This window comes from Perca fluviatilis, chromosome 3 (assembly GCF_010015445.1).
Source record: "Perca fluviatilis chromosome 3, GENO_Pfluv_1.0, whole genome shotgun sequence".
In the NCBI taxonomy this organism is placed as follows: domain Eukaryota; kingdom Metazoa; phylum Chordata; class Actinopteri; order Perciformes; family Percidae; genus Perca; species Perca fluviatilis.
The window spans coordinates 37,323,636-37,337,352 of NC_053114.1; the positions used below are offsets into that span (position 1 = coordinate 37,323,636).

At 41.2% G+C, this 13,717-nt stretch overlaps 1 protein-coding gene across 4 annotated transcripts in view; it reads left to right on the forward strand.

Annotated features, from left to right (window-relative positions):
- Nucleotides 1–13,717, forward strand: part of LOC120555598 (transcription initiation factor TFIID subunit 4-like) — an 89,948-nt gene that overhangs the window by 56,691 nt on the left and 19,540 nt on the right. For all 4 annotated transcript variants that reach the window (XM_039794415.1, XM_039794416.1, XM_039794417.1 and 1 more), the window contains one exon: nt 5,177–5,299. In XM_039794415.1, coding sequence (XP_039650349.1) covers nt 5,177–5,299 — 123 coding nt within the window. The remainder of the gene's footprint in view (nt 1–5,176; nt 5,300–13,717) is intronic.

Here is a 13,717-nt window from a genome sequence, read left to right on the forward strand (position 1 = left end):
TCTAATATACCTGACAGCAGATAAACCTTTCTAGGTTTATGGTTGTAAATCAAGCCAATGATTTAAAGCTTAGCTTTTCTCTTACACTGCTGACAATGAATATCAACTTTATTGGTGTTAATCTACCACTTAGTAGTGTGTATTTAGACTTAAATTATTTAGTATTTATATTTAAAGCTGAAGATCTTGCTGTGTATCAAACTAAAATCATGGTACAGTCGTAGTTTAATGAGACTAATTTGTTTCCAATTGTTTTTTAGTTAGATTCAGCTTTGTTCTTATAAACATACTCCAAAAACCACTTTCCATTATTTGCTATAGATCTACCCATAGGCTCACAGTGCAAAGGTCAGAGCCATGATAAGAGATTTGATTGAAGGTTAAATGTATGCACTCTACCAAGGCTCTTTAGGAGAAGAAGCATTCACGAAAAAGTGGCATATTTTATGTATACTAAGAGGCTCCATGCTGTGTCCTCTTGGAACAGGGCTCTCTAGGGGGAGGGGGAGAGACAGACCAACTCAAAACCCACGGTCTGGCTTTTATACTGTGGTCTTTGCAGGGCAGAGAGCCCTGTAGCTTCCTTCACAGCCATGTAGCTGCTTGTGACGTCAAGCAGAGCGTGTTCTGCTCTACCAAGGACATCTGTCTGTAAGCGTCTGGGAGGCCGCGAGCAGCCCCTCAGGCCAGGAGGCGGGAAGAAGGGAGGGAGGGAAGATTGAGAGAAAAGCCTTTTGTTAAAAACAGCAAAAATGGAGAACGGCAGGTTGGCCATCATGGCTCCTGCAGCTCATCCCCCTTTTTACTCCAAGCATATCAGAGCGCTCTAAGGTCTTGCCGTCTTTTGGACATTTTTGCATCATAAGGAAACATTCTTCTCTTTCTTCTGTGTTGAGAAAAAAAAGCCCTGTTATTTTTCATTTGGGTCATGATGGACATTTTTTATCTATTAAGGGCACAAAGCTTAAAGTTAGACTTCTGAACATTCAAGATGTGGTTAACTGGGTAACAATTAGCTAAATGGATCGAATTATTTTTAGTTGCTTACATTCGGCCCAATTCATGCATGTTTTATTATTTTCTCCGTTAAATGCATTTGTTATAATATAAATAACAATACAACCAAAACATGCCCAGTATTTAAAATATTACTTATGTTGTATAACATTATTTAGCTTTTGTTTTGCATAGTTCAACCTTTCAGTTTGTTAGCACCAGCTGTACTGATTCAGCTGTGCAAACCAGCCGTCTACACTGCTGATAAATATTGCACTTAAACTGGAGGTCATAGTCTTATTTAAATATGATTTTGGAAGAATCTTCCAGGACATAACTTTTTAAAGTGTATTTAAGATACATAGCTAGAAAACAAATATTGTATTTTTGGGGTGGTCTGTGGGTAATTTCATGTTATATTTCTTTTACTGTCATAAACATTGGGTGATGTAATTTTCTATCAAAGTAGAGCTTTTACTTCTTACAGAGAGTTTGTATAGAATCTTAATCCAACAGTATTATTTTTTTTTTTTAGCTGTAATCAAATTTCAGATAAGGAGTGATTCTGAGAGCCTTGATGAACAGATCCTGATCTGATTAATGCAAGATTCAGAGCTTCAGTGTTTGCACTTGAACATTACACCATCATGTTAACTGATACACACTTAGCTGAGCACTCAACATCTGCAGGAGAGCCTTGTGTAAGTGCTACAAGTGTTTCCCAGAAATGTACATATTTCCAATTTCCCCACACTGACCATAACTTCATCAGCTGACATGTTTGCGTCCAGACTGAAACCTCGTTCTAACAAAGCTGCAGATTGATTCTGTCGGGCATCTTGAAAATGTTCTACATCTCCTGACCTTTGCTCATAATTTTTTCTTTACAAGTTCCAGTTCCCTGCTTTAAAAGGGCATACAGGCAGACTGGAAGCACTGGTATTTAAGTGACTTTGGAACAGCAAATATTTATGCGGTACCATTGATCGGACCTGGCAAATGTACGCACTCTGCCGGCTGGTTATTCTTTCAGTCTGGGATGAATCTCTGTAGTGACCTTTGCAGTTTTTACCGGTGATTGTACCTATGGCTAACATTGTCGACATAGTAGTCTAGAAGGTAGAGAGACATTCTTGTACCTGTAGGTCACAGTTTTGATTTCCTTTTTTATTTTTTATTTTAAAAGATGCCCTGGTGGCTGACACTGCTAAATCATTTAATAAACCAAGAGTACGACCTGTAAAATCATGAAGTTCTGTAACAAACAGCATAAGTAAAGAGGACGAGTGGTGGCATGTTAGAACTCGCTAACAGAGATTGATGGCATTCTTAACAGCGGAGTTGCTCAACACCATAAAATAATATACAGAGTAAATAGTGACCAACACCTCATGGCTAAATTTCAACAAACCCTGTACAGTTCAGGACAGTTGATGACTGCAGTCTAAGAACTGAAACTGAAGGCAAAATGTATCCACATTCCTTCATAGGTACTTCTACTACTTCACCTTCTCTTGTTTATCTAAATGAACATAATTTTATGTAAATGTTTGAATTCAACGATAGTTGAAACAACTCGTTAGGACAAAACAAATATATCAAAGCCCGGCCCAAATCTGGCTTGTATCAGTTGGCAGTCATTAAAGGAAGGTAGACTCGGCATAGTGGCACCAGATTGAAATCAGAAATCAGTCTCCCAGTGTCATGGCGGCCGTTTTACTGACGGGAAACGCAGACTGGAGGGTTGCAGATGGTAAAATGAAGTCTTCATTTATCATACAGTCATAAATCTGAAAATGCAGGCAGTTGCTGTGGGCGCTGGGAGCTCATGCCTGGTGCCAACTGCCAGGCAGAGATGCCGGCATCCTGGTGCCATCAGTGAGATAGCGGACCTCTCTCTCTCTCTCTCTCTGTCTATCTCTCTCTCTCTCCCTGCTCACTTTGCAGCAGGATTCTTTAAGGTCAAGCCTGGAGAGATTTATGTGTTGTTTGTGGCAAAGCCTAATAAGGTTAGCATTGATAACATTTAACGCTACATTTGCCAAGTGGACAGGCGAAAAAATCATCTCCACCCTGTCAGCCACATCCAGCCACGATCCCCAGTGTCTGTCTCAACCCCGACTCAAATCACTGCATGGACTTGTCCGTACCATTGCCACTATTTAGTATTTGTTTTAACTAGTGTATACATTTTTACCACCATCTGTTTTAAAAAATGGACAAATAAATGGGATTTTAGATATTCAGCTGGTTGGTACTACTGCTATTATTTCCCCCTCCTTGTGTTGTCAGCGTGTTTGAATCTTTCAACAGTTCCGCCGTGCTAAATGTGAAGTGGCAACACCCTAAAGGGCATGCCTTCCCAGGGGGGGTTTTAGGAAAAAATCAGAGCCAACTGCATGCACATTTTAGATCAGACTTTATACACCAAAGCAACCTTTTTACAGAGCGCCATCTGAAAGTAACATGAAATTTTCCCCCGATCAGACAACATACGTGCCTCACACAAACACCAGTGCCCATCGCACACATGCTGAGAGATAACATAAAAGAACATGAAAGACATGAAAGCGCACATTGATTGTCCCTGTTCGCTTCAACCCAGGCCTCTCTCCCCCAGCGGGCAGGCACGCAGGCAAGCTGGTGGGTAGGCATTCCCTGTGCTGTGGCCAAGATTGATAGGCACGTGTGTGTGTGTGTGTGTGTGTGTGTGTGTGTGTGTGTGTGTGTGTGTGTGTGTGTGTGTGTGTGTGTGTGTGTGTGTGTGTGTGTGTGTGTGTGTGTGTGTGTGTGTGTGTGTGTGTGTGTGTGTGTACTGTGTTTGCATGTTGGAGGGAGTGCTGACACCCTCTGTGCCATGGCCCCAGGCCCTCACACATCCACCCAATAGAAAGGGCAGCTCCCAGCGACGCTGGGTTCCCCCTCAGCCCTGTGGCTAGACATGACATTACCTTGGGCAGTGCCTCCCCACAACCTCCCCCTTATATCACAAACTGCAAAAATCACAATGGGACCATGTGACTGCACACACACACCCACACACATTCGATATTTGACAGCAGCTCTGTTAATGGCTGACAGCAGGCTTCCATTTTGTTTGGCTCAGTAGAGCTAAAACAACACATGGATGGACTGGTAAAAAGAAGAAGAGGGACGTCTTTCTCTCTTACAGACGTATATTTTAACTTCTACATTTGATCCTACTCTCGTTTTATTTCTCACTCATTCTCACCAAGTCTTACAACGCTCTAAAATGTGACCTAAGATGTGAAATGTTTTGGTAGCAAATGCTCTTAAAATCTGAAATTAAAATGTTGGAGTCACTTGTGTGGCTAAAAGTAATTGTCATGGTGCACCTTTATGTGGTTAAAAAACACAGTAATAAAGTAGTTGGGACCATCAGTGCTACTAAAAAAGCTATCTTAGGACAGTTTTGTATCACAGATAACTATTTTTGGTGTGACTGTTTGTTATGTATTTGTTTAATGTTAATCTCTAAAATAAAAAATCTGCATATGAATGGAGAATCTATAAGCGTCAAGACATGATTTTGGTATCGGAAGCGTTCTGGTTTCCGTTTGTAGTTTGTTTGTAGTCTGAGCAGTATTGACCAATCACGTTTGAGCGGGCTTTGGTTGCAAAAGAGGCAAAACACATTGGCTGTAATGCAATCTCGGAACCCATCGGCTATATTTAGCTTTTTATTAATTTATCTGCATTGTCATGCATAGAAATAATCTGGTCGTAGAAATCCTATCACACATCAAACTCCATTCTCAAGTTGCTAATCAGACTGTAAACAATGACGCACGGAAGGGGAAGTCTTGGCCCTCATATCCACTGGTTACACACTGAACCAGCGAAATATTGGCCCTTGCCCCGAGATAGCCGATAGGTTCCGAGATTGGTTTAATGCAGACTGAGGCTTTGTCGTATTGAAAGCCACCACATACAGGACATTTTATAGATTTATGCATTAATGAAGGGTAGTAAATATTCACTTCTTGTTTAGAGACAATAAATGCACATTAAATTGTCAGGTTTGCACTGGTGTATATTGATACCTTGTACATGACGTACTTACTAACCCAAACAGAGGCATATAATACTGGGGCAACGCTAAACCACATGTAGTGTAGAGGGCACGGTTATTTTCTAATCTTTGTGTTCTCTTCACCAGATGCAACAACAGGAACTGGCACAGATGAGGCAGCGAGATGCCAACCTTACAGCACTAGCCGCCATCGGACCCCGCAAAAAACGTAAAATGGATTCACCAGGGAACACCCCATCAGGGACCGAGGTAAGAACTAGACGCATTGAATGGCTATATTATCCTTTTTTCCATATCCAGTTGCTAGTTTTGACTTAATATCTACCCTCAACAACGTTTTCACCATTAACTTGTTTTTTTGTTTGTTTGTTTTATTTGGATCCCCATCAGCATAAGCTAAAAGCTATTCTTCCTGGGGTCCTACAATCTGTCTTGTGACAATACAATTTACAACATCATATTTAGGGCTGGGTATTGTTCAAAATCTTTCGATTTGGTGCCAATTTCGATACCTCAGTTTCGATACCGGTTCCTAACGATACTTTTTTCGATACCATATGTTTTAAAATCCATTTCAACATCAACAAAAATACATTAAACACAAAACTTTTATTTTTCACCTTAATTAATTTATTAATTAATTAATTAGACATGGCACTGATCTCGTCTTTGCTTGGACATTTTCCCTCTTGCTGCCAGTGTGAAGGGATTGACACTTTCTGGTATTGTCTTCCTATTCCTAACATCATTGTGGACCGGTGCAGAGGCTAATGTGAAGGGGGAAATAGACAATGCTAACGCTACAGCACCCGAGTAGCAGCACAAGCTAACATACATAAAGTGGTAGTCAACGTTATGGGGATGCATTCAGTTTAAGTAATGAAATTACACTTATCTGTCAAATATTTCTAAAATGTGTAACCTTAACGTTACGTTGGAAAAACAAAGATGTTGCCTGGTCAAAGAATAACGTTATAGCTCCTAGGTAACGTTAACATCGCAAAGCAGAGTTGCATCCACACATTCAAACCACTCACGTTAGCGTAAACAATTACTTTAACTTCTGTTCGCTAAAAAAGGTTATCTTTCTGACCTGCTACAATCCCAGAAATGCCAGATGATGTTGAAGGGGACGGGTTTGACTGCGAGGAGGTGAAAGTCTCCTCTAGTTCCATCTTTTTACAGTCGAATACTGTGCAACTTTCTGCCTTAATATTGATCCTGTGCATGGTCAAGTGCTTCATTAAATTGGTGGTATTGCCGCCTTTGGTTGCAATACTCTTAGCGCATATGTTGCACTTTGCTGACTCAGCATCCACTTTTGTAAAGTGTAGCAAAACTTTAGACCTCTTTGGCATTGTAAAACTATGCGGTAGAACACATTAGGAAAAAACAACTACACTTGTGTTGTGTGACTGCGAGTATCTTCCGAAATCCTCCCCGTCACGTGGTGGTGGACAGCCAATCGCCGGCGACTTTAGGTCCTTACATGCAAGTATGCTACAGGCTCACACAGACACAGCCACTTCGGCTTTTGGAACCGAAATTTGGCACCGAAAGATAAATAATTTTTCGATACTCATAGTATCTGAGTTTTTCGTTCGATACCATAAAAGTATCGACGTTCGGTGCCCAGCCCTAATCACATTAAAGACAATACACACAGTAAACTTTTGCAGTAATCTTTCTGACAATGTATTTTTCAGTGCATTTGTGATGGTGACATATTGGCCTTACTAATCATCACATTATCTGACTTTGATTCTGCTGCTTACCAGCCTACTGCTGATACTATAACAATAAACAACATGACAACCTACAACAGGGTTTTCTGCATACTGTAATCCAAGATCATGCTTTTCTCCGTTTTTTTTTTTTTTCTTACAGTGTTTTTTTTTGTGTAGACAGCTTTCAATGGTAATTTTCATGGCCCTGTCATCCCTGACTGTAGTAAGTTCAAACATGGATGGTTGCTAGATATGCAAAAAAATGAGTCACTGAATATCTATCTCTAACAACGTGAATAAGAAATAGAAATCCATCGCTGCAGGTAAAGCAGTGGTTTCCAATTCCAGCTGCTGTAAGGTTGAAGGTTGTTACTCCTCTTAAGCATGACACTGACTTTGAAATTTTGTTTTTATTTTTAATGCAGGATATTCTCATGACTCGAATAACTGTGCTTTTGTTAAGAGACTTTAGGCCGTCTCAGTCATGCTCCATACTTGTCATGCATCTGTAGGTCAAGGTTTGTGCTAGTCAGAAATACTTCCTGACATTATTACCTTAAGTGCATTGACCGACATCGCTCCAAGGACAAATAATCAATAATCTACAATAGGCTGTGGTATTGTAGTTAGAGATTAGGAAAAAAACACCGTCCTAATTGCTAGCCAATATACAGACAGTCTGCTTTTTGTTTAGCTGTTCCCCGCTGCTTGCTGATAATTTAGCATACTTTTTGTTTGGAACTCTTGTTTACCTATATTTCTGTGCCTATTTTATTCATCTGCCTAATACCTATTGTCATGCATTCTTGTACATGAATTCTAATATCAGTGTTCAGCAGCACATCTCTACACCATTTGTCCCCAATTCCGAATTAAACTTACAGTACTGCCTTGGTGCAGCCGGTCTGTCATTATGGCCATTTTAACACCCAAATGAATGGCCAATTTTATACTTTCCAGACCATGTATGTTTTGTGTACGGTTTTAGTAACACACAACTTTACACCTCAAGGCTTAAGTTTATCGGTCAACAGAAGCTCATGGCAGGCCATAGCAAAGATTTTCAGGTTACACTGTAATTAAAAATTAGTAGATATAGAATCCTGAACGACATACAAGTTTCTTTATATTATTATTAGGGCTGTCAATCGATTAAAATATTGAATTGAGATGAATTTCCAGTTAATTGCAAGTATTTTATCTCATCAAAACGTTAACGTGTTAATGTTATCAACATGGGAGTGGACAAATTTGACAAATATGTCCAGAAACCACCATAGCAGTGTTCCATATCCAGTAATTACCTCCTTTTTTTGGGTGATGTGTGATATTCATAGTTTACTGTCCAGGTGACCAAGTGAAATTATATAAAAATTATATAATTATATAAATGAATGATAATAACTCAATAAGATCATAATTTACAGGGAGGATGGGGGGGGTTATAACCCCCCCATAATCAAAACTGGCCAGTGTAAACCCCAAAAACCTATTATAATTTCCTTTACATAAATAAAGACATTTGCACCATAACTTCATGCAGAAAAGGCACACTTTGTTGCAGAAAAATTCACCAGAATGCAGGAAATGTAGTGTCTGTTATGTTAAAAATTTCTATTTTGCTCAAAAGTGGAAATTCCTACCCCCAAAGTTGAACCCAAAGTTACGCCCTTGGATGAGGTGAAGCAGATGCCTCGTCTTCATTTCATTACATATTTAATGCATTCATGTTTACATTTTGAGTGGCCACAGATCACCGATTTGAGTGAGAATTCTGTATCATTTTGGTGTTCTTATTTCCACAGAATCGAGCTGATTGGGTGAATCCACAACTGAGGTTGTGTGTTGAGGGAGCTGTGAAGTGCACTGGTGGGTTTACGACACAGTGCTTAGCCCTCTGAACCTTTGTTCTCATGTTTATTCATCTACAAAGTGGATGAAGATGAACAAATCTGAAATCTCTGATTAGAGTCACGAGCCAAATACCTTTCTGGAGGCACAAGGGAGTGGGTTTGTTTTGTGGACAGGGTTCTTTGTTGGTCTCCCTTCCCCCACAGCTTTAGTTTTGAGAGTCATAATACCACACATCCTCTTCAGTCTTAACCTGTTAAGCATTAGCCAAGTTAAGGAATCTGTCTAATAACCCATTCTCCGCAATTTAAGTTGGTGAATGTGATGAATATGGTAGAAAATATGTGTGTAGAGAGCATGGTGACTTGCCTAGTCTGTTCTTAATTAAGCTGAACTGTGGTATTATAAAGGACCGTCTACTGTTTGAGGAAAAGCAGTGACTTGAGTATCATATTTCTCCAGCACAGGGTAACACATGAAGTCATGCACAGTTGCTGTACCAAGTCACATTTTCCTTGAGGCAGCAGAAGAAACATTTGAGTTCCACATATTCATCTGTAAATATGATGAATCTAACATAAGCCTGAATTTTGAATGTCAATTGGTCATTTTAATAACCTGCTTATCGAGTTGCATCTTCACATCCTTCGCTTAGCAGCAATATTCTGCAGAGGAGCATAGTAAAAGCATAAATAACAAAATAAAAGCATTACTTCTGGTCCTTGAGTGCAGTGCCAACCTCTTTCAGAATGTTTTACCCTGATGGCTATTAGCCTGCGACCTTCTGCTGCATTAACAAAAAAAAAGCGGCTTTCTCAAACTGCTTTCCCAAATGCAAAACACAACATTAACATGAATATACATTATGCTTTTTTCTATGTTATCCTCTTTTTTATGTACTCTTCGTGTTTAATTAGAGGGGCATAATGAAGTGAAGTCACAGTGTGCCCCTCCTCTGGAGTGATTGCAGAGAGGGCGGAGGAGGAATCTTAACTTATTTTCACTTCGTTTTCACCTCCTCACATTTCTTCATTTCACATGGGCTGGAAGCGCCTGCGGCGTTCTCTTTCCCTTCTCCAGAGCAAAGTGAATGTGACTTTTCTAAGGGGGTCACAGGATGCCTGGAGGCCTGTGGGTGTTACTGGACTGTTGCCTGCTCTTAGCTTCACTGAGGGGCTTGTCATAGATTTCATCTCCACAGAAATGAGCCGGGGGGCCCTGGCCAGGAGCACAAGCAGCCAACGTTATGAAGGGCCCATGCTGATTATTTCCCTCTGACATCGCATCCTGAGCTTTCCGCATTAATCCCAGACAAAGGCAGCCCTTCAGTGCTGTGCCAGAGCTCACATTAGGAGCCAGATAATGGCCTCGTTGAGATCCTGCTCTGTTCACCGAGAGGCAGAGCTCCTGTTGAAATCCTCCTCTTCAATATTCCTTCCCTCCTGCTTGTTCTCCTCATCAGACCACCTTTCCACCGTGTTCACACTGTGACGGAATTCAGGTGACACAATTTCGCTCCATTCCCCAAAACCCAACCCCCAGCCCCCATTCTCCCACCTTTAATTTGATGGTGGCTTGGCCGGGGCTTGGGCCTGTGCCTGTGCCTGGATGTGGATCGCCACGGGCTGTGAAACCGATAGCCAGTCAAGACTGGGGTGTCTGTCTCCAGCCTGATCTAGTCTGCAGGAGGGAACAAAGGGGGCCTTACAGGGCTCCGCAGGGTGGATTAGTTCCAAGGAGCCAATGGCTGGGGCTGCTGGCTGGCTGGCTCTCTGGAAGAGAGCCTGCTATGGCCCCAGCGGTGGGTCACTGCACAGGCAGGGTCCGCACAGGCACAGACACACTGCAAACCCCCCTCCAGCTCAATAGTCCTGATCCCACAGCCCAAACCCTCCAATCAGCACACACAGGCTTTTGAAGTTCAGCACAAAAGTCAAGGGTGAGCTACCTTGAAGAAGGTGGAGGGATGAAGTGCAGTGACAAAGGGCAGATGAAGTAGGATGGAAATGTGACGAAGGCTCCTATGCCCTCCAAACATTTGCTTGAATATGTGGACGCTAATGTGTATATTGTACAGAGAAGAGATAAAAAATGGATTTTAGTTCATTGGATTGTGGATAGAGGACAGTCTGTGATGATTATTCCATCACACCCTGTATATCCTTTCACAGATTTAACATCATTTTAACACTTGAACACTTGAATTTTGTGTCTTATGATCTCCTCTTTTCCCATTTGGTGCATCTTGACTAAACTGTGTGGCTTCTGTGTTGCTAGCTTATGAAATCCAGATAGGGTAGACTCCTCAGTACATCTAAGGTTCTGCGATGTAAAATGTGCCTCAACGCACAATGTCTCTCAGTGTTAAACAATCTCAGAGCTTTGAAACATCCTTGACACAATTTATGAGCTCAGAGTTATCATCCCGGCACTCAGGCCATTTATCACATCAAAGCAAGAGCTTTGTTTGTTGACGTAAAAGCAACAATATCAGCTAAATTGCCCCAGTTTGTGCAGCCACAGTGCCTTATCTCCTATCCATCTAGACCACGCGCAATGCAAGGGACAAAGGTAGGCGAGCGATTTAATAGTGAGCACAGTCTATTTTTCCATTTGAATTCATTTCACCTTCTTTCTTTGAGGCTGTAGATCAGAAAGAAGGAGTGAGGCAATAGAGCGAGAGGCATAGGGAGAGAGGGGGAAAAGCACAAGGAAAACTGATGCCCTTTCCTCCAGCTAAATTAACAGGAATCACGTGGAAAACAATCTGAGTCTCCAATGAAGGAGGGAGGGAGGGAGGGGATTGTGGGGGGGGGGACCATTAAAATTAGCCCCGAGCTATGGACTGCACCCAATATCACTAAAGCTGCACTCACTACAGATGTGGAGGCTGGCTTACAGGCAAACTATGCTCTGTTCTATAGCTACAATTAAAATCAACCTCGCTGCCAAAAAATAGGAGGGGGAAAGAGGGGGTAGAAAGGCAGACATGGAACATCAAAGACAGATTGAAATGTGTAGTCAGTAATAAGAGTGGTCTCCAAGCCCCGAGGTTCTCCACGGTCCCCTTGTTAATGAGAAATTTTGACCTCTGGTTTGTAAGTTAAACTTGTAATCTCGGTTAATGAAGTAAATCAATCCCAACTCGGGAGCGTTCAGTGTCTCTCCCTTTGCCTTCTCCCCGCCAACCTCCCCTCTGTCCTTCTCTCTTGTGCTTTTCTTCTTCTCCTTCTCCTGCGTCCCTCCCAGTGTGCCGCCTGGGAGTAAAAACGGCCAGGTCTTCAACCAGACAAACAGGAAGCTCGCAGAGCACGAGGTTTCCGGAGCTGGAGGGGGGGGCGTAAGGACTCAGAGGACTAAGACCAACCAGGCTGTTTGGTTAAGAAAGAGACTGGCCAACTGAATGCTAGTAGAAGGGACAGCGTGGAGGAAACCACTCGCTCCGCCTCCCCAATCTTTTCTTCCTTTCCATCTTTTTTTCCTTTCTCTGCCCACAATCTGTTGGGGATAATATATGTTTAGAAAAGTCGGGCCTGCATGTTGGTGCAGTAGGAGAAGTGCAGTAATGTGTGAGTATACAGTACTCGCTACATCTACATATATACTACAGTACTCCTGTTTTTAATACCACAGCATCCCTCCTTCCTACTTTCCACTTACTCCTCTCCATGTCCATACATACTGGGAATTTTCAGTGGCAAAGACAGCTAACTTGACCTTCTTTTTTTTAGTTTTCATGTTGCTCTTAACAAAATGGAGGCTTCTCTTAAATCCACTGGGTGCATTGACATTAACCCCCGATTAGCCATTGTTGTTTTTATGTATTTTTTTCAACACTTAATTAATGCAGGGTGGGATGTGAAGGACAATGCAATGACTTTAGCATGACTTATATCAGGCTGTAATGAAGCATAAGGATTCCTGTGTGGGTTCCCCTTCTCTAAATACTGCATAAATATAATTAAAGAGGGCACAGAGAGGCTGCTATAGGTTTCATAATGTCAAGAAGATTGTAATATTAGTTTGACTTTACTTCTCAAGGCAATTCTGTGTTTCCAGTGAGGACACAAAGGAGACAGAGTCAAGTCTTCAGAATGGTTACAGGGGTTCCTTGGCCAGATGCCAATGCAATCTTAGAGCTTTCACACAATGCACTTTGCCAACTTTCCCTTCCCCTGCACAGTAGTACCCACCAGTGGTTATCACACTATGGTCTGTGGGTTAAAGCATTTAAAATACAACTATGGCATAAACGTGGAAAGATAAATACATTTGTGTTTTTCTACTGTTATCTGGAATACAGCTATCCACATTTAGTTATATATTGAATGCACAAAATGTGTAACACAGACGTCATAAATAGAACAAAATATGACCTGAAATACCTGAAAATGAGGCGGTTTCAACATAATTATAATACAGTTAAAATGACATATTCCATTTGTTAACTAATTATCGTTACTTACTACAGCTACAGTACACAGTGTAACACACATTAATCAATTGCTTTTATCAGTATTAATTAATATATTGATTAATTAATATTAATAAAGTCTGGCATGTGGATGAAGGAGTCTCACATCAGCCAACGCAAAGCTCAAACCAGTGTCTCAATAGACAGGACAACTAAGGCAGGACTTGAAAAGATAAGACCTGGCGCACACTGTTCTAGTAGGGCTTTTGATAATTATTTTGACATAAAGCATTCATGGCAAATACCAATTCAATAAAGAAGTAAATCAAAGCTAAAACTGCAAATAACATCAACTTCCACTTAAATGTCACCATGAATAGTAACTTCCAGAGTAAACAAGACTAAGAGTCTACAGCCACACTACTCAGGCACAACAGTGCTTTGAGCTAAATGTTAACGGTGACCATGCTAACATGGTCACTATGACAATGCTAACATGTTGATGTTTAGCAGGTATAATGTTTACCATGTTCACCTTGTAAGTTTAGTGTGTCAGCAGTAAACCCAAAGTACAGCTGAAGCTCATAGCACACTGATTCAAAAAGGCATTTAGTCATTTACCAAAGCATTGAACAAAATAACACTTTGAAGTCAGATTGGCGCTGGATTCAAAGT